General features: G+C 41.0%; 1 protein-coding gene across 2 annotated transcripts in view; it reads right to left on the reverse strand.

The window, feature by feature from the left end:
- MYO1B (myosin IB) overlaps positions 1-25,000 on the reverse strand; it is a 155,562-nt gene that overhangs the window by 72,921 nt on the left and 57,641 nt on the right. For both annotated transcript variants that reach the window (XM_047083916.1, XM_047083915.1), the window contains exons 4-6: positions 13,621-13,725; positions 9,135-9,181; positions 3,140-3,203 (exon numbers count right to left, since the gene is read on the reverse strand). In XM_047083916.1, coding sequence (XP_046939872.1) covers positions 3,140-3,203; positions 9,135-9,181; positions 13,621-13,725 — 216 coding nt within the window. The remainder of the gene's footprint in view (positions 1-3,139; positions 3,204-9,134; positions 9,182-13,620; positions 13,726-25,000) is intronic.

The raw sequence follows: 25,000 nt of genomic DNA on the forward strand, positions 1-25,000 counted from the left end.
CCAAAATCCTCAAACACAAATGTATAAATCGTATGACACCTACAAGCATTAACAAAGTAGCAGAAATACTACCTCATAAAATAAGATGTGCTAACTGTGCTTCCACATTTTATCTTCCCTACTGAAGCATGGGTGCCATTTTCTATTTCCATAATGCCCCTTGCCTAACAATAGTAACCTTAGAGATACAGTTGTCAGGCGAGTTCAAGACGTAGGTTTTCAAGCATCCCTCTTCTAGAAAGAGAGAGTAAGTTATGGGGCTTTCTCTTCCATTTGCAGGGAGCCCAACTAGCTTGGCTGATCACGTGTCTTCTTCCAGGTATTAAGTACAACCAACGATGATCTACACCGTTACTACACGGCTGCTGGAAGGTGAGGCAAAATAGACTTCCCACAAAATGGCAAATCTTTTCCTCTTTTCTGGACTACAAGAAGCTAACTTTTGGCAGTTTAGAGAGAACAAGAATGAGTCTGCCCATTGCTTTACACCCCTGAAGCCCGGAGACAGCAACTCCCACTGACCACCTATGAGTCAGTGCTCTACGTACACAGGGTGAAATTTCCTGCTCTTAACACGCATGTAGTCCTTTCCTTTCTGTAGCAAAGGGTACTCTAAAATACAGGGTGTTCCCACTACCACAAATTTCCATCTAATTTCATTGTGGGAACAAATGGTAACGAACACCATAAAAAATCCATTCATGAGGGTATATTAATCTTAACTGGAAACGAAATGAGTGTTTAATATTTATTCTCCATGGATACTGCAAGAATCAGGGGCAGGAAGACATTTCTGTTTGGAACATACTCTTCAAAATGTAAAACCTAAGTTACTTTCTAACACTTACAATAAAATAATCCTTAAATATTTTCCTAGAGTCCTCAAAAGCAATTTTGATTCAGTCATTCCACAATGTTTAGATGATTACCCTCATTTTAAAAATAGGGTATTGTTAAATTAATAACTAGAGTTCATCTGTCTTGTAAAAAGTGCTAAAGATATATAAATATCTTTCAGAATAAAAATTAAGCATTCCTTGAAATGGTGGTCTTCAAACCGGGTCAAATTCTTTTTCTTTCACAGCTATCATGAGCCACCAGACGTTGTGCGGAAAGCTTACAAGGGTGGTCATCAGTGCTTCTGGTTACATCATATATGGTTTGCATGAATACTTTTTGTTTCCATATTTGACATAAAGCCATTTAACCTAAGCAGCCAGTTTCATTTCACATTAAAGATTCTCTTCAAACGTTTCTCTGACAAGTATATATTTTTAAAAATATGGCTTAATCCCAATGTATGGCACACAAAGTGGAAACTAAAATAGAAAATCAAACTATGTAAAAACTACAGAACAGTGGGAACGGGAAGAACCATAGAATTCCTCCACTTCAATCCCACTGTTTCAAAGAGAGGAAACTCTAGAGGAGGCTGGGTGGCTCAGTCAGTTAAACGTCCGACTTCAGCTCAGGTCATGATCTCACGGTTCTTGAGTTCGAGCCCCACATCGGGCTCTGTGCTGACAGCTCAGAGCCTGGAGCCTGCTTCGGATTCTGTGTCTCCTCCCTCTCTCTGCCCCTTCACAGCTTGTGCTCTGTCTCTCAAAAATAAACATTTAAAAAACATATCCCTCTGCCACATTCAAAAAAAAAAAAAAAAAACCACACACACACACAAAGATAAGGAAACCCTAGCCCTAGGTTTCTCTCTGAAATGTGATTTAAAAACTTAAAAACAAAAAATCAGCTACACACTTTCCTCAAATCACTTAAAATGTTAATTTTCAAATGGCATTCCTCTGGTTCGAGTTCACCAGCAAAGATCTCAGGGGCCCCCAGAGGGGTTCTGGGGTTCTGGTTACTCAGCTTCTCTACCAGATCAGATCTTGTTTCCTCTATTTCCTATTTGGGGTTCGGCATACAATTTCATTTGAAGGAAGAATGCCACTGCTATAACAAATCTAAAGGGCATTGTTTTGGACACCTGAGTCAATTTATTACCTTTTCTCCTAGTGCAAACTTAGATTTTTTTCAATCCCAATAGGTGGTGAGGAGGCCAGCGGTGATGGGAGGTTCAGTGGTGCAGCCTCAAAAACACAGAAGGATTCAAGAGGATAACCAGGCTGTGGTTCCGGGAGGAAGTGCACAAACCCTAAGTTGTCACTTCCTATTTTCCAAATGAAGCAACTACGAAATCAATACGAGCAGAAATATGAGGGCAGTGCTGTACGTACTGCAGGTTCAAAGTCACCGGAGAAGGGGCCATATTTACAACAATCACGCCCACTTTAGAAAACTCTGGACCTGGGGCTGTTCATTTTTTCACCTTTGACAAGGACATTTCACTTCCATAATCACTAATCATGACTAAGGGAGGCTAATAAATCTGTAGTTCTTCCCACCAGGTTTATCACATTTTAATTATCTAATTACACCAAGACAAACAAAATTTCCCACAATAAAATCTGAAGTACAGGTCCACTCATTTTATTGAATAAATGTTACCCCAAAAGTTACTAAAAACTTATTAAATTAAAAAACTCTATTTTATTTTTTTAACTGTTTATTTATTTATTTTGAGAGCAGAGAAAGAGAGAGAATGCTAGTGGGAGAGGGGCGGGGGGTGGGGGTGGGGGAGAGAATCCCAAGCGGGCTCCAGGCACACAGCACAGAGCCTGACAAGGGGCTTGAACTCACTGACTGTGAGATCATGACCTGAGCTGAAATCAAGAATCAGATGCTTAACTGACTGAGCCACCCAGGTGCCACATATTTATATTCTATTTTTAATCATGAAATAATTTTGTTAAAGACATGAACCATCGCAGGATCCTTTTTGTTAATGAATTAACTTAAAGACCTAAAGAATCTAAACTACGGTTGGACTAATTCTTATTTCTTTAGCAAACTTTTAAAGATTTTCAAAGACAAAGACTTTAAGTGATCTTTAAAAAAGATTTAGACATGCTAAAACAATCTGAAATCACAGTCTAACATAACACATAGTCTGAAACACATTGTCTAAGAAAAAGAAATTGTATTCTTATATCTATCTCTTAAAGACTCAAGTATCTAAAATATTCTAATACATGTTTTGCTCTTCTGAACTTCTTTGAAAGGATTCAAGTAAAATACTCACAGTTACTTATCACTCCTCCCAGTGGATCGCCTTTAAAATCAAATTCAATGTCCATATATTTGCCCTGCCAAAGAAAGACTTTGTGAGTTTCAAGTTGACCTCAAAATATTCAGTCAGCACATCTTCTCAGAAAATAGCATACTAAGCCCTTTATACATTTGTTTAAATGTAATTAACAGACAATTTATGTAACCATGAGGCTAACAATATGCCTCCATAAATAATTCATACTAAATACCCCATTAGCTCAAAGCTAACATATCATGTTGCTAATTTAAGAATAGATCTTCTTAGGCAACATGTGACTTTTCCATTTCAGATATGTGTTTCAAATCTCTGAAGTGTGTGTGTGTATTCAATTCAAGAATAAAAACTGGGGAAAGGCAGTACTCCTTGTATATGCACTAGTCGGGAATATAAATTATTTCACTTTTATAAGCAAAATGGTTTTAAGCCATGGCTAAGAAACTCCCAAGCATACTGGATAGTGGATAAAATGGAACACATAAAATACTGTTTTTACATCTACTCAAATGAAATGCATGATTATATGGTGTGGCCAATCCAGAATCAAAGACTGATCATTATTACTCTCTTTGGTTTTTGATCTAGATTATACAGCAATATATATATCCCAGGTTCCTATTACATTTTATAGATGGTATTTTAAACACACAGAAACACACATGGAGTTTCATACTATGATTTTTAAAGAACTGGTCTATAACCATCTAGTTAAAGAGTAACAAGCATAACAGAGTAACCCTGACAGCTGTTTTTTGTTTGGAAAAGGGATTGTTGATCTAATAAGTGGTCCTTTTGTTTCATGTTCTACTTTAGTAATAGTCACATAGATGGCTTGTAAATAATTCTCCCAAAGAATTACCACTTTAACTCCTTCTGTTTTCAAAATCACAGCAAGGGGGAAGAAACATGATCACATGGCACTCAGTCAACAATGCAATCTGTGACTTTTTATTAGCTTATATATGCTCCCTCGCCCTTTTCTTTCTTCATTGTCAAGGGTCACCTGTCCCAAGTCTTCTCTTATTCATTAAGCAAATGCTTATTAAGCATTTCCTAGATACTAACATAGACACAAGGAAAAAAGTGAGCACAGTTCCCACCCTCAAGGAACTTACAGCCTGAGGGGAATTGAGGTAGGTAACGAGGAGATTTCTGTGTCTGGAGATAGATCCTACGGTGGGTCAGGGGCACAAAGAAAGGGGGACGAATGGTGAAGTCGACCCTAGCTTAAATGCTAAGTATCAGGGTTAAGTAAGGCAGCAAGGAGGCGAGAGAGCAGGAAGGAGCAGGCATAAGAATCAGCATCCATGGACACCTGGGTGGCTCAGTTGGTTAAGCATCTGACTTCGGCTCAGGTCATGATCTCACAGCTAGTGAGTTTGAGTCCTGCATCGGGCTCTGTGCTGACAGCTCTGAGCCTGGAGTCTGCCTTGGATTCTATGTCTCCCCTTCTCTCTGACCCTATCTCACTCGTGCTCTATCTCTCTCTCTCAAAAATAAATAAACATTAAAAAACAAAAAGACAAAAAAAGAATTGGCATCCATGATGATGGTGAGGGACGCTGGAGCATATCATGGCATCAGAACATTCACCTGACAGCAAAGTCCTGTCAATAAACATTCCTAAACAGGGAAGTCATGATCAGACCTGCCTATTTGCAAGATCACCCTAGATAATGTGGAATGGATTGAAAGGAACAAAACCAGACAGAGCTGATAGGAAGTTACAGTAGTCATGGGAGAAATGTTGGTGGCTTTCAGCAGCAGTAGCGATAAAGGGAAGATTAAATAGAGTTGAGAGTCACAATGACGGATCTCGGTTGGACATACGAGGTTAACACAAGACAGGGGCAATGATTAAAAAGTCCAGGAATGTGGCCCAGGCAACTTAGTGATCAGTTATGCCCTCCATGATGGCAGCAGACACAAAGGAAGGGAGAAAGCATAACTTCATAGGAGAGTCAGAGGCTGACCATATGAGAGGGGGTGATTTTGATGGAGGGTGGTTCCTAGACACAGGAAGTGACCAGATCTAGAGCACAGGTGGAGGGATTAGTGCAAGACAGGAGTTGAGAATCTCCCAGTGTGACAGGAGGGTATCTATGTAGATACAGGGCCAGGTGAGGCACCAAAGCTGAGGACTTGGATGAGGAGGAAGAGGAAGACGATGATGATAATGATTTCCATGAAGTAAGCATAACACCATCAGAGTAAAGGATAGGAGGTTTGAAGACAGTAGACTAAACACTGCAGAGCATGGAAAAGGAAGCTGACCAGGAATAAACTAATGGGCAGCACAGAGAATTCAGATGATCTTGGAATGGCATTCTTCCCCTGAGCATGTCATGAGTCTACTCAGAGAAAACCAATTACTTCCCACTGCCTAGAAAATAAAGTCCAAGACCTGAACCTGAAACTCCAAGCCCTCCAATTGAGGCCCCGACCCATCCTTCCAGGCCTTTGGCCCCCAGCTCCCTTCACTGACCCTCTCATCCAGCCACTAACTTGGACAAGTGCAGATCTTCTCTGGTCTCTCCCCTCAGCTTCCCCATACTGTGCCACCAGCTCTTCCTGCTTTCTACTCAATTTTGGCACATTTCAATCTTACGGGCCCACTCAGAACTGTCCCCTGCCCCAGACTCCTCCAGCTTCTCTATTCTGAACTTCCATAAAATGCAACCTGTACCTTTCATGGGAAACTTACTATTTTATGTGTTGTGTTATGAACACAACACTTTTAGACATGTTCATTCTTTCGGACTAAGTCTATAAGCTTCTTAAAAATAGGTATTTATTGGGGCGCCTGGGTGGCGCAGTCGGTTGGGCGTCCGACTTCAGCCAGGTCACGATCTCGCGGTCCGTGAGTTCGAGCCCCGCGTCGGGCTCTGGGCTGATGGCTCAGAGCCTGGAGCCTGTTTCCGATTCTGTGTCTCCCTCTCTCTCTGACCCTCCCCCGTTCATGCTCTGTCTCTCTCTGTCCCAAAAATAAATAAACGTTGAAAAAAAAAATTAAAAAAAAAAAAAAATAGGTATTTATTCATCAATGATTTCTGAGTGTCTACTATGGCGCCGGGCACTGTGGGGCCACCACCGTGAATACGAAGGCTGGAGTACTTGCTCCCATGGCCCCTACTCTCTAAGGTCCATGATCAGAGAGAAACAGAGAAAGTGAATACAGTAATTCCAGAGACGGGGCGCCTGGGTGGCTCAGCCGGTTAAGCATCCGACTTTGGCTCGGGTCATGATCTTGCGGTTTGTGAGTTCGAGCCCCGCATCGGGCTCTGTGCTGACAGCTCAGAGCCTGGAGCCCGCTTCAGATTCTGTGTCTCCCTCTCTCTCTGCCCCTCCCCTGCTCATGCTCTGTCTCTCTCTGTCTCTCAATAATAAATAAGCGTTAAAAAAAAATTAAAAAAAAAATAATTCCAGAGACTAATGAATGCCCGAAAAAAACAAAAACAGGATGAAGTCAGAGTCTATAAAAAGCATCATGGAAGTGACACTTGAGGTGAGATCTAAATGATACAAGATGGCAGCTGTGTAATGATCTGGGTACAAGCACATCATGCCGAAGGACAAGCAAGTGCAAAGATCTAAGCAAGAAGGCGCTCAGCACTCCTGACAGTCACAAGGGCCTGTGCCACCGAGGCTGGGCATGCAAGGGCAGGGTGGAGCAAGCCCCGGCTGATGTAGGCAGGCATGGGAAGCTCCAGGAGGAGCCTGTACTGCATTCCGGGTCCAAGAGGAAGCCACTGAGGTCTTTCAGCAGGGACGTGATGAGGCTTAAGTTTATAAAGGTCACTCTGGATGCCAACAGGGAAAGGTCTGAAGGCTCCAAGAGGAGATACAGGGAGACCTATGCTTAACTGTGTTTAAAAAAACAACAGAGGTTTCAAACAAATGGATATGTTGCATGGGTTTTTCTATCCTTACGGAATGAGAGGTTTGGTAATGGAATTTTCCTGACCCTGTGGATTTTCTCCTCTTAGTGCCCAGCTTGGCTCTCTACAGATAGTACACGCTCAACTGTTACCCCTCTTCCCTCCTCTGAAATCCTTGGTTGGAAAGAGTGATTCTCTTTTCAAAAACGCTGGGTCACTTTCTCAGTAGAAGTTCAATCTATCCAACTAGAGGCACTTGGGTGGGGCGCACTGAGAAGCACTCCACTATGGCGGCTACGACAAGCATGCATAAGTACACGACCTCGGCTTCTATCACACTGCTCAGGGAAGAGAGCAAGAAGTTCATTCTAGGTTGACCCATTAAACACGGTCAAAGGAAACGCAATTCCCTTGGAGTACAAATATATAATACATAAGCCACAGTTATATAGAGTAGGGACTTGAAATATAGCAGAGTCCTACTATCCAATCATAACATGGAGTTCAGTATATTACTGGTCAAGTCACAGGCTACAAAGCAGAGAAATTACTAAAAAATGGGCATGAAATGATTTAGCCTATAATCAAGTATTAATCTCATATCCTAATACCCATATTATAATAGGATTTTTCTGAAGTTACTTATTAAGCCAAATCACCTGCCAAGCCTTTCGCTCGATTTCAAACATCACAAAGTAGTAATGACACTTTAAGCAATATAGTTTTCTGCATTTTTATGGTCTGAAACTAAATATGTTTAGAAATCTTTTAAAAATGTATATGTATAATTTGCAAACAGCAAAAATAAAGCCTCCATAAGGGAGCTTGATTTATTGGAATTACTTCTATCTGCCCACACTTTGCTTCTAACTCTATTTATATAAAGAGATTAGCCATGTTACCACAACAGGAGAAGGCCCAGCTCCAATCAGTTTTAGCAACATTAAGGGGGCTAATCCAACGGAAAAAATTCACGGCACTAGAATTGGGAACCACAGCCTTCTACTTTCCGAACTATCAAAACTACCTCTGCCTGAGGTCACTGTCTTGCTTTAAGAACTGGGTAACCAGAAAAAAGCAAAAAGGAGGCTAAAAGTAGTGGGGGAGAAAGGGCAGGAAGAGTCTCCGACAGAGAGGCACAAAAACCACCCCAAATGGTCCCATGTATATGAGAAGAGAGCTTATAAAGTAGATGACCTTTTATTATAAAATGTATACGGCTGGCTAAACTATAGAAAAAAGGGGCCAATTTAAAAATGTCACCATCACACTCGACATGTATCTCCCAGCTGCCACCAGGCAGTGCCTGTGTCCCCATAATGACCAAACACAGGACGGCACGTGTACAGCTGGAGAGACCCCAGCGGGCCGCGGTGCATAGTACGTGCTGCAGAGTGCAGGGGCGTGAGGCCAGGAAGGCTTGTATTCCTGGAATTAGCATTTCCCGCCTCAGCCAAAGCCAAAACATCCATTAGCGGCAGTTTTGACCATCCAGTCCCCCTCCCCATCCCCTGCCGTTGGTCGTCAAACCTAATGACCTTCCTTCTATAAAGTTCTAGTACACCCTTCCATCCTCTCCAGTCCCACTGAATAAAGGACAAAAGCTGTAGAGTATACAAGCTTGACACCCAGTTTATCCTTCCTTCTACTTCATTTAATCTGATTCTTAATGGTGATTTCTAAATACCAAAATTCAGATAAGTAAAGAGTTATTCTAAATAGCCTCATTTAGGGGCGCCTGGCTGGCTCAGTCAGTAGACCGTGCGACTCTTGATCTTAGGGTCGTGAGTTCGAGCCCCACATTGGCACAGAGCCTCCTTTAAATAAATAAATAGCCTCATTTAAATTGTCCACAGGGTTGTATGATAGAAGACAAGAAAATATGAAAGAAATAGCTGTCATCCAAAAAGAATTAAAAAGAAAAACCCCAGAAGGCAAAAATAGGCCTTATAGAGCTTTCTGTGTCTCAAAAGCAATGGTGTTCTCATTTTTCAAATGTGTATATGAAGAAACACTAAACATCTACTGGTTGTTTAAACATACATGACCTAAATATTAGTGTTAACACTTATGCTTATACAAATACTTACAAATCTAGAGGAGTTGTCATTCCTTACAGTCTTGGCATTTCCAAAAGCTAGTAAGAAAGAAACAGATGTGTGGGTAAAATTGACAGAAAAATAATTTCAAGCAGCAGTTTAAAGCGAATGGAATATTTGACAGCTATAAATCCTAGAAAATACAACTTGTAGCAATGACATTTCCGTCCAAACTTCCCATAGAAACATACTTAACAGAAGTCTTAAGAAGTTGCTAACGTGTCAAAAAAAAAAAAAAAAGATTCAAAAAAAAGAAGTTGTTATATCCACCATCTCTTATCATAAGTTCACAGAAAAAAGAGAGTCATTCCTCTGATTCATGGAATTTTTTCAAATATTACTATAACCGTAATCCTGTATAATTCAATACCTTTACCGCTTTGAGAGCAGTCAATTGAGTGGCTGGCAAAAATGGCTTGTATTCTCTTCCACTATTTTCATCGGTGAATAAGGTTATTTCAGAGACATCTACGTAATATTATCAAAGGTTCTGGGGAACTTGATGAGGTTCCCACATGGAAAAAAGCACAATAAACTTGAATTTTCATTAATTTTAAAACAAATCTATTTCAATGTGATTACATATATAATAACTGTGAAACACAGAAAGAGTAAGAGATTTGGAAACTAACATCATTTCCAATAGGCTAAAAATGCTACATAGTTTCCTTAGTCCACATCCATCAGACCTAAGTAAAACTTTCCAGAAAAGAAAAAACACCAAACTGGCCCATAACGCAGAATCCAAGTCTGTTCCAACATTAGCTGCTGTGTGGAGCCCAACCTCCCAGAGGGGTCCCTTTTAAGAAAATGAAGGCACATAAGTGTAAGAACCACAGGCTGATGCCGCTCAGGCACAGAATGATCCTGTTCAATACCTCTGGCTCATAGTGTCATAAGGAGAAAGGGGTGTTTCACCAAGCTTGCGCACACGGGAGGGGCAAATTAATCTGAGGATCACATGGGATAAACATAAGGTGTAAGAGCAGAGGGATCCCACTTTGATGCTCTGGAAGCCCAGCAGTGTACCTCAAACCTCAACGTGCAAACAGGCACCTGCAGATCCTGTTAAATGGGCCTGGAGGTAGGCATGAAATTCTGCATTTCTACCATTACTACCCCCACTCCCACCCCACCCCCAGGCTATTACTAGGATCCATGGGCCCACTGCAGCTAGCAAGGACTGAAGAGCACACAGTGAGATGGCAACCCGAAATAAATCTTTGGATTAAGAGGCCAGGCATCAAATCCCTGGAAACCCCCCCCATAAGTGCATTAAATTAAAGGGAGGGAAGAAAGGAGTAACAAGAGCTCAAATGATTACTAAGAGTTAAAAGCTGATCCAAGTTTTGAAAGCAGTCACATGATCTAGGTGCAGACCTGTGTTTAAGGTTGAAGTTCATTTGGGGGCGCCTGGGTGGCTCAGTCAGTTAAGCGTCCGACTTCAGCTTGGATCATGATCTCACGATTCACAAGTTCGAGCTCTGCATCAGCTCTATGTTGAAAGCCTGGAGCCTGCTTCGGATTCTTTGTCTCCCTCTCTCTCTCTCTCTCTCTCTCTCTCTCTCTGCCCCTCCCCCACTCATTCTGGCTCTCTCTCTCTCTCTCTCTCTCCCTCAAAAATAAACATTTAAAAAAATAATAAAGGGGCGCCTGGGTGGCGCAGTCGGTTAAGCGTCCGACTTCAGCCAGGTCACGATCTCGCGGTCCGTGAGTTCGAGCCCCGCATCGGGCTCTGGGCTGATGGCTCAGAGCCTGGAGCCTGTTTCCGATTCTGTGTCTCCCTCTCTCTCTGCCCCTCCCCCGTTCATGCTCTGTCTCTCTCTGTCCCAAAAATAAATAAACGTTGAAAAAAAAAAATTAAAAAAAAAAATAATAATAATAAAGTCGAAGTTCACTTGGGATACTCAGTAACCAAACCTGATGAGTTCTATTTCATGTTAGCTGGCTTTTTCAGGTTTTTGATTTTTTAAAAATAGTTGGTTCCTGCTCACTTAAGACAAAATGTACAAAGTCAACACAGGGAAAGTTCTTTGTATCAGAGATTCTGCTTGGGGCGGGAACCGCCTGGCAGGTCCCAGATGCCAAGTTCTCTCTTCAGTAGAAAATAAGCTGAGATGCTCTACTGAGTGGGGAAACCTGCACACAGGAAATACTCAAAAGAGGATGCTAACTGAAGAGAATCGCATCATTATCCATGTCTACCACGAGCTGAGAGGCATTCATAAATGCAACCTTGAAAATGCAGAGCGCTGCTCTAGTTGTCATGAAGACCATGACATCGTTCATGTTTGCACAGTCTAGTCTTCCTGGTGGGTGTGAACACGCAGGCCTGCCAAGTTAACTAACTTGCATAGCCCAAAGTCCAACTTGAGATGCTGATGTATAAAGGACAGTTTATTGTGGTTTGAAGGTCAAGGGCAAGTGAAGGAATTGCTTCAAAAAAACTTTATTCAGGGCGCCATTTGCACACCATAAAACCATCTTTTCATCAAACAAATCTGAGTTGCACACACAGCGCTAAACACTAAGGTCTTTTATTGTGAGCCACAGGATCAAAAACAAGTGTTTCATTATAGAACACTTGAGACACATTCCTCAATTGTTTTTTTAAGTTCATTGTTTGAAATGTTCATTTACAGTAGCAGTTCCAGTTAAAAAGTAAAGCATTCCCATAAAAGATAATACATGCCCACAGCAGACATTTCTTCCATTTCCTGCGCTGGGGCCTAGTTCCAAATACCATCAAATAAAGGGTCAGATTCTAATCACAGATGCAAGCTAGAGCATTCCACAGTGCTTCTCCTTTATATCACAGCATTCTTAAAGTAAACAAATACAGAAATACATGTATATCACCCTCACTTAAAAGCAAAAGACAAAGCAAACAAAAACCCAAATAAAATGAAGGTAACAGCACTTTCTATAATAGCTTCTTTATTCATTAAGGTACTGACAAGGAAGAAAGGTCGGTGACAATGGAATAGATGCTTCAGCCTTTGCTTTTCACAGGCTAAAGTATTTTCAGTAGTCTTATTTCACTTTCTGCAGGGATAAAGATGCCTGGTATCTCCTTGGAATAAAGCAGGAAAGAGGGGCTGGGTCTAGGAAATAAAGACAACAGGCAAGGTTCTGTCCCTCCACACTGGGGAGGGGGTATCCGACTCACCCCAAAGCAGCTCTGCTTTAATCCCTGTTAAGCCTTGACCCTCCGTGACTTTGAACAAAGAGTCGAGCCAACCTACTCTTCTAGACCAAAGATTTTAACCAGGCATGGTTCTGACCCTTCCCTGCCAGGTGACATTTGGTAATGTCTGGAGACATTTTCAATGGCAATGACTGGGGGCAGAGGTGATCCTGGCACCTAGTGGGTAGAGGCCAGGGATGCAGCTAAACGTCTTCCAGTGAATGCACAGGACAGCATTCTGTAGTAGAGACTGATCCAGTCCCAAATGAGGTTGAGAAACCCTATTCTATCCCAAAAACTGTATTAAGTGACAACAAAGACATGCTTACAATATAAAGCAACATTAAGGGCTTGCCATCAATAGGGAAAGACTGATTTATTGTTTCCAAAGCAAAGAACGGTTTATACCTATGTTTTATGCCAACTTCCATGGCATTAGGGGCTCACCTCTGGCTTTTTCTGATGGTTGCATGAGCTACATGTATGTATATTTTTATGTTGAAGCCCTAACCCTCAATGTGATGGTATTTGGAGCTGGGGCCTTCGGGAAGTAATTAGGGTTAGATGAGGTCAAGAGCCAGCCAGGGTCCCTGCCCCCAACCGCCACACACAAGGAAAAGGTTATGTGAGCACAGAACAAGATGGTGGCCACCTGTAAGCCAAGCGGCCTACTTTGCCAGCACCTTGATCTTGGACTTCTGAGCTTCCTGAAGTCCAGAAATAAATTCCTGTCATTTAAGCTACCCAGCCTTTGGTATTTTGGTATGGCAGCCCAACCTGACTAACACAGATGGCCAACCATAGAATCTGAACTCTAAAGTCAGGTTTAGACTCTCTGTGACCCTCAAAAAAAACTATTCTTTAGCTGTTTCTCTGGCACAGTCTTTCTAACAAAAGAAATAAGCGTTCACGTATGCTATCCTGAATGATAAAATAGCACCGTGCTCACGCTGCTCTTTTTCACCAAGTTTTTCCTAGCCATCAAATCAAACGCAAACATCAGTTGATTATTTTTAGGCAAAGTCAAAGTGAGTCAAATAAAAATTGAAACGGAAAAAAGTGACTGTAAGTGGAAAAGCTCCTTTGGGATGAGTGAACGGTTTCCTCCTGGAAGCACCTGAAGGCAAGAGTTCTTAGGACACAGCTCACTTGCTTGGCAGGTCAGGGCCTGAATCTCTTCCTTCCTCTTCCCCTGCAGCCCACCTCTCAGCCCACCAGGTACCTGAAGGGCCCTGCAGGCTGGATCTACTGTTCAAGTCACACTGACCCAGTGTGCACAGGAAATCCTACCTTCCAGGACTGGATTGGACTGTAAAAGCTGTTCTTTGACTTGGTTCACTTCTGCTCCTTTTCCACAAACTGCTGCTACGTAGGACATAACAAGCTTGCTGGCCTCTGTGAATGAAACAAACCGTATTTGTAAATTAAGCAGAAATCTGTAAAAAAAAATTTTGGAGGAAGGAAATTGGGGGTAGAAGATCCACTAATAATGTGTCAGGATGTCTTTATACCTGGGAGTAAATAATTTTTGGAAATATTTTAAAATATGGGTGCTTTTAACCAGTCAGAATGACTAAAATTAATAAGACAGGAAACAACAGGTGCTGGCGAGGATGCGGAGAAAGGAACCCTCTTACACTGTCGGTGGGAATGCAAACTGGTGCAGCCACTCTGGAAAACAGTATGGAGGTTCCTCAAAAAGATAAAAATAGAAGTATCCTATGATCCAACTGCACTACTAGGAATTTACGCAAAGGATATAAAAATATTGATTCGGAGGGATACAGGAACCCTGACGTTTGTAGCAAATATCAACGAGAGCCAAATCATGGAAAGAGCCCAAATGTCCATTAACTGATGAATGAATATACTATTCAGCTATAAAAAAGAATGAGATCTTGCCATCTGCAACAACATGGATGGAGCTAGAGAGTATAATGCTAAGTGAAATAAGTCAGAGAATGACAAATACCGCATGATTTCACTCATATGTGGAATTTAAGAAACAAAGCAAATGATCATAGGGGGACATAAGAGAGAGGAAAACCAAGAAACAGACTTTTAACTATAGATAAAAAACTGTTGGTTACCAGAGGGGAGGCTGGGGGATGGGTAAAATGGGTGATGGGGATTAAGGAGGGCACATGCTGTGATGAGCACGGGGTGTTGTATGGAAATGCTGAATCCTTGTACTGTACTCCTGAAACTAACATTACACTGTATGTTAACACTGATTTTAAATAAAAACAAAAAATGTAAAAACTAAAAAATAAAACATTTGTGCTTTCTATTCAATGACATGTCATTAATTCAGATATAATAGGAACTGTGCTTAAAGGTTATCACCAGGAAGAAGAAAATTTTGCTGAGTAATACAGCCAACAACATGTCAGAACTATCTTCTTAAAGCAATCATTTATACACGATGACTGTATCACACACAGTAATTCAACTCAAAAATAACTTGGTAGCTTTACAAAAGTATTTTTTTTAACGTTTATTTATTTTTGAGAGAAAGAGAGCATGAGGGGGAGAGGGACAGAGAGAGAGGGAGACACAGAATCAGAAGCAGGCTCCAGGCTCTGAGGTGTCAGCACAAAGCCCAATGTGGGGCTCAAATTCATGAGCTGTGAGATCATGACCTGAGCTGAAGTCGGACACTCAACCAACTGAGCCACCCAGGCGCCCCACAAAAGTATTTTCAAAGTTTAAAAGAACTGTTCTCCCCCAAAATATTTCCAAATCCGACTGGTCTGCTCACAACTAGACTAAATTAATGACTCTTCAACTCAGTTAAAACACTAACCAGCTAGGGGCGCCTGGATGGCTCAGTTCATTAAGAGTCCGACTCTTGGTTTCAGCTCAGGTCAGGATCTCACAGTTCATGGGATCAAGCCCCATGTCAGGCTCTGCACTGACAGTGTGGAGACTACTTAGGATTCTCTCTCTGCCCCTCTCCCATTCATGCTCCCTCTCTCCCTTAAAAATAAATAAATAAGCATTAAAAAACAAAAACCCTAAGCAGCTAATGTAAGGATTTGATAACAAGAAAGATAGCTTTTTCAGGGCACAGTTGTATTCATAGATTTCACTCATAACTCTGAAAGGTAAACTGCTAAAAGAAGCTGGCTACCTGAGGCACACGAAGATTTCTTAGCTCAAAGGAGGACAAGATTTGTTTTCGGTGGTTTTATTCTTTGGTGTCTACCTATCAGCCTGTGGGCCCTCCCAGCATCTGCCTCCCAGAACCTGATCTTTTAATACTGTGTGCCAAGGAACATTGATAGATATTCAGGGGAAATGAGGTCCAAAGTCAACTGAATTTAGAGTCACAGTGAATTAGAGGAAGTGAAATGGGTTTCTTTTTAAAGGGTTTATCAGAGGATCATGTGCATTGTGGAATTCTGGAGAAGGATCCTGAATGCTACGTTTTCCAAACTGGTTTACCATGGAATCTGTTTCTCACTGAGCTGTCTTCATTCTGATTTTCCATACCAAGGTCTGGAAACAGCTCAACTATTAATTGTCAGCAGAATTCAACACACACCCTCATTTTGGGCAGTTGAGGTTAGAAGACCAGTCGCCCAAATCTTGCTTTCTCTGAAGCTGTGCACTGGTGCCACTGTCCAAGAGCAGGAAGCCTTCCTCAGGTGTGAGTGACGATACCTGTGCCCTCAGGTGTGTAAGGGGGCAAATGTCAACACTGTCATTTCTCACACTATGACAGGCAGGTGGCTTCCAGTCCCACCCCCCACCACGAGGTAATAAATGAACAAGTGGAATGCCACCTTGGGCACATTGCCAACACTTGCTTTAGGGTTTTAGAGCAACCCAAAAGCACTAACAGAGCCACTGAGCACGAAAAATCTACTCAGATCACACAAAGCTCTCAAGGCCTAAGGTGACTGCTCACGGAGTACGAGCAAGTAAGGTTGTAGGAAAGTTAAAGGATCTCGTGGAGCCCTGAGAAATGACATGGGAGGCTGGGGACTTCTGCGATGGTCGGAGTTAAGTCTTCCTCCAGTTTGCTTTCTGGGTAAAGAAAATGGGTCCAAAGAGATTCTCCAGTGGTCTGTGATGACTGATTTCTGTTGTCTCCTTCTAGGGACTGTAACCAAGAAACGCCAGTCTTTTCATCTTTGCGATTACCTTCCTCCAAAGGGCAGGGTCCCTTCCTTCACACACTGTCCACTGTATAAAGTTCCCGAACCACATTTCCCACTGTTCTCGGGATTTAAGTCTCTAAAAGCTGGGGAATTATACATGGACAATGAGTGTATATGTTATCACATGTCCTCTGACTTCTGGTGCCACAATTCCCTCCGCCCATCAGTCCAAACTAGAACTCTTTTTCTGGTCCCATCAGGGGATTTTCTTTCTAGACTCTCTGGCTTTCAAGTTCAAGTGACGCTGCCCTCCCAGTAAATTCCTGACATCCGGTGCCGACAGGTCTCCAACTCAGGGCCACCTCTCCTGAATTGCCCATGTGTCCCAGCTCTGTACCGGCCTCTGAAGCAACTCACCTCCAGGCTTGCTTTCTCATCATTCTGCTTTCTCAGTGTTACCTTCATTCCCCATACTCACCTACACCCTCACATAGGTTACTATATTCTTTCTTGGCAAGAATTTCTGGCCTTTCGACTTAGTATACTATTAGAAGACTAAAAACATTCACAGGCACAAAAACTGTCTCAGATAGTGGCAACTACACTTAGACACACACACACACATAAACATATTTTAGATGAAAAGGTAAGTTTCCTTTTAGGTAAACTGACAATAAATATCAAAAGTCCAGGCTAAGCTGTTTTGCTTATTCCAATGATTATGGACCTCACTGCAGCCAAACCTCAAACTTCAGATACATGACCACACCAAATTCTCTAGAAATCCTGTTCTGGTCCAGGATGGACTCTAAGGAACAAAATGCTGGATGGGGAGGGGAGGGTGGGAATCAACCAAGAATCGAATCTGTCTGGTGGCTGTTGTAATTGACTTGGCCTCTCAGAGAATTTTTAATGGCTAGTATGAAACAGAATCAAGTTTTCTCAGAGTCAAATCTGTTAAAAAACAGTACAAGATGTAGATCTTTGGGAATCTGAACTGGACTTACATTACCTAGCTGTTGAATTGCATATAAACTCACAATATCTACTGAGATACAAAGATGAGTTAACTTCACTGAAATTAGGAATTACCTTTACTGACTCTATGTAAGTCATTCAAATACAATTTTTAAATACTGTTCAAGGATACTTATTCCTAAATTGTTAAAAAAAAGTTTGTACATTCAATTCTTCGCTATCTTCAGGAAATCTAATACTGGGCTTATTTTAATAATTCATTTCTGGAAGCCAGGATTAAGAGTAGTTTTCTTTAAACAGTCTCATGATCTCACAGAGACAACACTTATAATTTCTCTTCCTGACATAATACTTGCTCTTTAACTTAAGTAGTTCATGAGCTACTCACTACTTTAGAGAATTAAGTAGAACAGTAAGAAGAAGTTGCAAGCTCCAACATCGTTTAGAAGACTGTTCTCATAATATTTCACCATGATGGAAACAGGAAATAAGAGTCATCTCATGAAGCTTTCTGCTTCATTTCCTTTTGGCCCCTCTGTGCTAAAGTTCAAATAAATTTATATCTTCATTCACGTATTTAGATATTTATCCAAATCAAAACTTGCTGCAATACCCTCTATGAATGAAATATATTTCTAAGAATCAAGAATCTTCATCTTCTGCATTTCAAAGTCTAGATTTTGAGTTACGTTGACTGTTAATGGAAACCAACTAACCATGACCTTGGCAATCACAGCATAAAATTATAAGCATTTTCCAAAGCAACACAGACTGTGGATACTTTAATCCAGTAATCATACTAACAACAATGCCTTTCATGTATACTGTAAAAATATAAAATGATTCTATTTGAGACAAAAAGGTATATTCTTCACGTGTACTCAAAATTCTAAAAGCACTGCTATTTTAGCCCTGAGTACACTGGCATTTAAAACTGGCAAAATGTGGGGCACCTGGGTGGCTCAGTCGGTTAAGCGTCCGACTTCAACTCAGGTCACGATCTCGCGATCCGTGAGTTCGAGCCCCATGTCGGGCTCTGGGCTGATGGCTCAGAGCCTGGAGCCTGCTTCAGATTCTGTGTCCCCCTCTCTCTCTGCCCCTCCCCCGTTCATGCTCTGTCTCTCTCTGTCTCAAAAATAAATAAACGTTAAAAAAAATTTTTTTAAATAAAAAAAATAAAACTGGCAAAATGTAACAGCATTTGCTTAGAATCAATTCTCAGCTCATCATTTTCTTTCACTCATAGATACTTCTCATATACAAATTTATATACATATATATATTTGAATGTAACTTGAACCCTAAAATTCATCAACAGTCAGACTAACAAAATACTGAGTCTTCAAAGTAAACATTTCTTCTCACCAGAAAATGGTAGAACACCTAGAGCTTAATAGATACTCTGCACTAATGGGAAAATGGCCTACAACATTTTGATCCAGATCAAAGTTCATTTTGACAAACAATGTAAAGGGGTTACAGAAGACAGTTTATGACTCTGGGCATTTTAAATTCCTGATAAGAAACACATGATAACTAATTTACCTCGGTATTCTCTGGTACCTTGCAAAAGGTTGTGAACAATATATATTATATGTTATTAGGCAATTATTACATAATAATTATATAGTAATATTTTTATGAACAAAAGCATCGTGAAGTAGCAGTAGGTGAATGAGAAGGGAAACACAAACATTTCAATGAAAGACATTTGCACCAAAACATCAAAACCGGGGCATGTTCACAGCAAGCTCCCGTGGACTCAGTCACTGTATCATGAAAAAAAAAAAAGTATGGGGGCACCTGGCTGGCTTAGTCGGTTAAGCCTCTGACTTTAGCTCAGGTCATGATCTCACGGCTTGTGAGTTCAAGCCCCACGTTGCGCTCTGTGCTGACAGCTCAGAGTCTGAAGTCTGCTTTGGATTCTGTGTGTGTCTCTCTCTCTCTGTTCCTCCCCCGCTTGCACTCCGTCTCTCTCTCTCTCTCTCTCTCTTAAAAATAAATAAAGATTATGGGGCGCCTGGGTGGCTCAGTTGGCTAAGCATCTGACTTTGGCTCAGGTCATGATCTCACAGCTTGTGAGTTCAACCCCCGCGTCAGGCTCTGTGCCGAAAGCTCAGAGCCTGGAGCCTGTTTCAGATTCTGTGTCTCCCTCTCTCTCTACCCTCCCCCATTCACGCTCTGTCTCTCTCTCTCAAAAATAAATAAACATTAAAAACTATTTTTCTTAAGGTATGAATATAAGCAAGGCTTATTATGGGTTTTCTTCCCAGAATTTCTCCTAAATTCATCCAGGAATTAACAGGTATCCGTGTATCCGTTCATTGCACACGCAACACCATCGGTGTCACATATAGATCATATAACACGTACACATACAGCAAACAGAGAGAACCACACCTTCACACACACACACAAAAACTGACAGATTTATCTGCTCCTATACCTCTCTATCTCCTTGGCTAGGATACCCAAGTTTTTCTAGGGACTGAGCTTACATAGGTCTGCTGGCCCAGGGACTTCAACAGTTAAGACTCCCCAAATCAATGAGGCCACCCTTGTGCACAATGAAACAAGGATGCTGCAACAAGGAGGAACACCCTTCTTGGCAGTCATCTGTCTGCAATGCTGTCAAATGACCCAGCTGCAGCATATCCAAACTAACCAGACGGGCAACCGCAAACTGTTCCAAGCATGGGACACAACGCATGGGTCTTGCAATGAGAAACGCAGCCTTTACTCTAAGAGGAGTCATGACAGGCCACATTTTATTAATATACAACTATGTATACAAGTGGCTTTGCTTCTGAGAGTTGGCCACAAGATCTCTGATAATTCATATAAAACGTGGATCGAGAGAGGCCTTTCTCACATGGGGAAGAAACAAAACAAAAGCTCACTGTGTTTGGGGTTTCTGTTTGCTTAGCTATTCTGCTTCGATGTGATATCTCTGTAAAGAGATGCAAAGTAGTACAAGGTCATTTGGGGTTCAGAACCAAAGGTCTTAATGAGCAAGGCAGGCTCCATAACTCTTTTAGCAGACGGCTAGAGAGTTCCTAGAAACCGATGTAACCGTAAAATTAGAAACCAAATAATTCATAATGTTTTCTCACGTCAGGATCATCTTCTTAGGCCCACAGATTCATTTTGATGTCTTTGAAAAATGTAGTTACGATGATTCCTTCATGTTCTGCCCCCCTGCCCCCTATCAGGGCTTGAATGATTCTCCATAAACTATCTGTATTCACGGTAGTGAATTCTGAGTTCACTGCCTAGAAATACTTGGGCACTTTTATGAGGCATGATGAATTTTTTATTTAGCACAGCAGTAATGAATTAAATAGGGCCCCAAAGGACTCAGAGTTCACGCCTCTCCCTGAGTGCCCACATTATATAATCATGCAGCATAAGAGTGTACCCGATGCTTAAGCCCAATAACATCATCATCTGCCAAGGGGGTTTACAACCTCGTTAAATTAATTACTTCTTATAAACTAAGCCCTCTGATACTGCAGGGTACTTCTGTATAAGCTGTCAAATAAAGATTCTTACTGAAAACAGACACTACGTATAAAGCACATAGCACACTCTGGGCCCTCAATAAATATTAGTTCTCTTCTTCTTTCATTTAATTAGTAACAAAATTTTTAGTGACTGTGTACTCAGAAACAATTTTAGTGGATAAGATGATGTGACATTTCAAAAACAGCCTGGCATCCCTCTTTCCCACATAACTAAACCCCCTCTCCAAATTCCTCACACTACCATGCTGCAATCTCTGTATTATTTTCCATCATTTCATTTTCCCGGAAGTAATCTCCATGAAACAGACATTAATTAATACATAAATTCTATACTTTACTGGAACGTATAGTCTAATGACAACTAAAACCTAGATAAAATTTGAAGCAATTTTTGTATCACTGCTTTCAAAATGAAAGAAAAGTAGGAAAAAATGGAATAAGTAAGCAAAGCACGATGTGTCCCTGGGGACAGAGGTAGGAGATGCTGCTGGGATCTAGAAATGAAAAGGAAGAACTTGTTAGCAGCTACCAAAGAGCATAGTTGAGTGGATATTTAAAAACAGCAACTCTTGGGATGCCTGGGTAGCTCAGTTGGTTAGGCATCCAACTCTTGGTTTCAGCTCCGTCACAATCTCACAGCTTCGTGGGTTCAAGCTGGCATTAGGCTCTATGCTGACAGTGTGGAGCCTGCTTGGGGTTCTCTCGCTGTCCCTCTCTCTGCCCCTCCCCCACTCGTGCTGTTTCTGTCTTTCTCAAAATACATAAACTTTAAGAAAATAAAAGAAAAACAGCAACTCTCAGGAGTAGGGTCTACTTCCTGGCACTAGGAGGTTTAGTGATAATGGAAAACCAAAGCATCACAGGGTCCAGGAATCACAGCGGATCAAAATGGAGACAAATGCATCAAACAACCTCTAGGCAGTACTACCCAAAGTAGGATCCAAAACCCCCTGCTACTCAAAGTTGGTTGTTCCATGGACTGTTACCAGTCTGCACATGAGAGTAGACTCTCATAAGTTTTTACAGCAATTTGGTGATTCATTTTGCCTGCTTAAGCTAAAAAAAAAAATTAGAGATTGGTTCTTCCATACCTTTATTTCCTTTTTCTGGCATCAGTCAGGAAGAGATTTGGGAAGGAGGGAGACTGGTGTTCCACGGTAGAGGGTTTGAGAAGTGCTATCCTAGCATGTGTATGGTACCCTCCTCCAGATTCCCACTCAAAGCAGTACCCAGAATGCTTTATTCTATTATAAACAGAATGGCCCCACTGGAGGGGAAAAGCAAAGGCTCTGACAAGCAGCTGCCTATTCTTATGACAGAGAACAAAGGGATCCAAGGAAGGACTAAATCTAGGGAAGACAATTGGGAGAAAAGGATTCCAAGTGGCGAATGCGATATTGAAACCAAAAGGACAAGTTATTAATTTAAAAAAATATCAAGAGAAGAGAAAACTACAGAAAAGAAGAATGAACTCCACGCCACTAGATTTCCCCCAGAGGAATGAGGCGTTTTTGTTTTTCTCAGAAAAGAATGAACACCAATCCTCTCAAATAGTACCAGCAACCTCCACTTTGTTTTTCAATAAGGAAGACACACGAGCCCACCAGGCGATAGAATCTTTCTCCAGGAGGGAGCAGTGCAGTTTACGACACTCTGAGAAGGAGGAGGTCATACACTGACATGGCTAATTAGTAGATGCGCTGTCTTCGTGGAATGTATGTTCCAGCGGAGATGAAGACGTGGCCAACACCAATCAAACCAATGACCACAACCCACTTCTGATGACTCACTTGGGAACAAAGTGATACAATCAGACGCTCAAAAAATGTATCTTTAGTCACGATGAAGAATGAGTAAAAACTTAAAAAAAATTAATAGGCTTAGGAATATTTTCATCTCTTCCTCCTTCACACTTAAATAAAAAGAAAGGTGTGAAGTGAGTAGGCTTGTAGAAACAGTCAAAAGGATTGGGGGAAGGGGCAGGCGGCATGAGATACACCACCAATACAAATGCCTTCTGTCAAGAGGCATAGTTTTTAACTTGCCTTGCTACCATTTTCATTGGTCAACTTGGAAACAAACAAGAAGCTGTACTGCTTCTAAGAATTAAATTGTTTCATAAGAAAGAACTGCTTAGTGATAGAAAAGAGGCAAACACTTTCTCCCAAGACACCAGTGTCCTCTTAAAGTACCTACTGTAAAGAAAGAGTTCTGAACAAAGACCTCACAAACTTCTGAGCAAATAGAGGTTTAAGAGCCCATACCCAGAGATTCAGATGAATGATCCAAAAACGGATGGGACACTAAATAATGAAATACTGTCTATATATAAAAAACTTTTTTTAACATTTATTCATTTTTGAGAGACAGAGCATGAGTAGGGGAGGGGCACAGAGAGAGGGAGACACAGAATCTAAAGCAGGCCCCAGGCTCTGAGCTGCCAGCACAGAGCCCAATGCGGGGCTCAAACCCACAAACCGCAAGATCATGACCTGAGCTGAAGTCAGACGCTTAACAGACTGAGCCACCCAGGTGCCCCATAATACTATCTATATATAATATGGAGCAAAATTTTTAACAAAAAGTAGCACAAGGTGCAATTACCTTTCTGAGAGAAAGGTGCAGAAGTAGGTAGGGACAAGATCACACAGAACCTTAACAAGCACACTGGATTTGACATTTATTTTAGTGCAACAGAAACCATTAAAAATTTTTATATAAAAAATACCTTGAGACAAATGAAAATAGAAAAACAATATACCAAAACTTTTGAGAAGCAACTTTTAAGAGGGAAGTTTATAGTCACAAGTGCATACAAGAATAAAGACCTCAAATAAACCTAATATTATACCTCAAGGAAGCAGAAAAAGAAGAACAAACTAAGCTCAAAGTTAGCAGAAGGAAGGAAGTAATACAGACTAGAACAGAAATAAATGAAACACAGAATTGGAACATCACAAAAGATTAATAAAACTAAGAGCTGGTTCTTTGAAAAGATAAAGCAAATTGACAAACCTTTAGGTAAATTAACCAAGAAAAAAGAGAGAGGACTCAAATAAATAAAATTACAAATGAAAGAGGAGACATTCAACAAATATCATGTAAATACAAAGAACCTGAAGAGACAGTACTCTGAACAGTTACATGCCAACAAACTGGACAACCTAGAAGAAAAGGGTAAGTCCTAGAAACATGCAAACTACCAAGACTGGATCATAAAAAATAGAAAATGTAAACAGATTAATATCAAATAAGATTGAATCAATAATCAAAAACCTCCCCCCAAAAGAAAAACCCCAAATCAGATGGTTTCACTAGTGAATTCTACTAAACGTTTAGGGGAGAATTAACACCAATCCCTCTCACTCTTCCAACACACTCAAGAAGAGATAACTTCCAAACTCATTTTACAAGGCCAGCATTACCCTGATACCAAAGCCAGATACTACAAGGAAACTGCAGATCAATATCCCTGATGAATACAGATGCCAAAATTCTCAGCAAAATACTACCAAACTGAATTCAACAGCTTGTGAAAAGGACCACACACCATCATCAAGTGGTATTCATCCCTGGGATGCAAGAATGGTTCAAACATATGCAAATCAATAAATGTGATACATCACATTAATAGAATAAGAAGATAAAAATCATCCGATCATCTCAAGAGACGCATAAAAGCATTTGACGAAATTCAATATCCTTTCATGATAAAAACTCTCAACTAACTGGGTATAGAAGGAATGTACCTCAACATAATAAAGGCCGTAAATGACATGCACACAGCTAATATCCTACTCAATGGTGACAGGTTGAAAGCTTTTCCTCTGAGATGAGGCCCAAGACAAGGCTGCCCACCCTCACCACTCCTATTCAACATAGTAGTAGAAGTCCTAGCCAGGGGAATTAGGCAAGGAAAAGAAATCAAAGACACCAGAATCAGAAAGAAAGAGGTAGAATTGTCTCTCTGTATATGACATGATCTTATATATGGAAAACTCTAAAGATGCCATAAAAAAAAAAGGTTATAATAAACTAAGTCAGTGAAGTTATAGGATATAA

This window comes from Lynx rufus, unplaced genomic scaffold (genome assembly GCF_022079265.1).
Source record: "Lynx rufus isolate CCGP_SWC_20201006 ecotype Redwood Valley unplaced genomic scaffold, mLynRuf1.p SCAF_2, whole genome shotgun sequence".
Classification (NCBI taxonomy): Eukaryota; Metazoa; Chordata; class Mammalia; order Carnivora; family Felidae; genus Lynx; species Lynx rufus.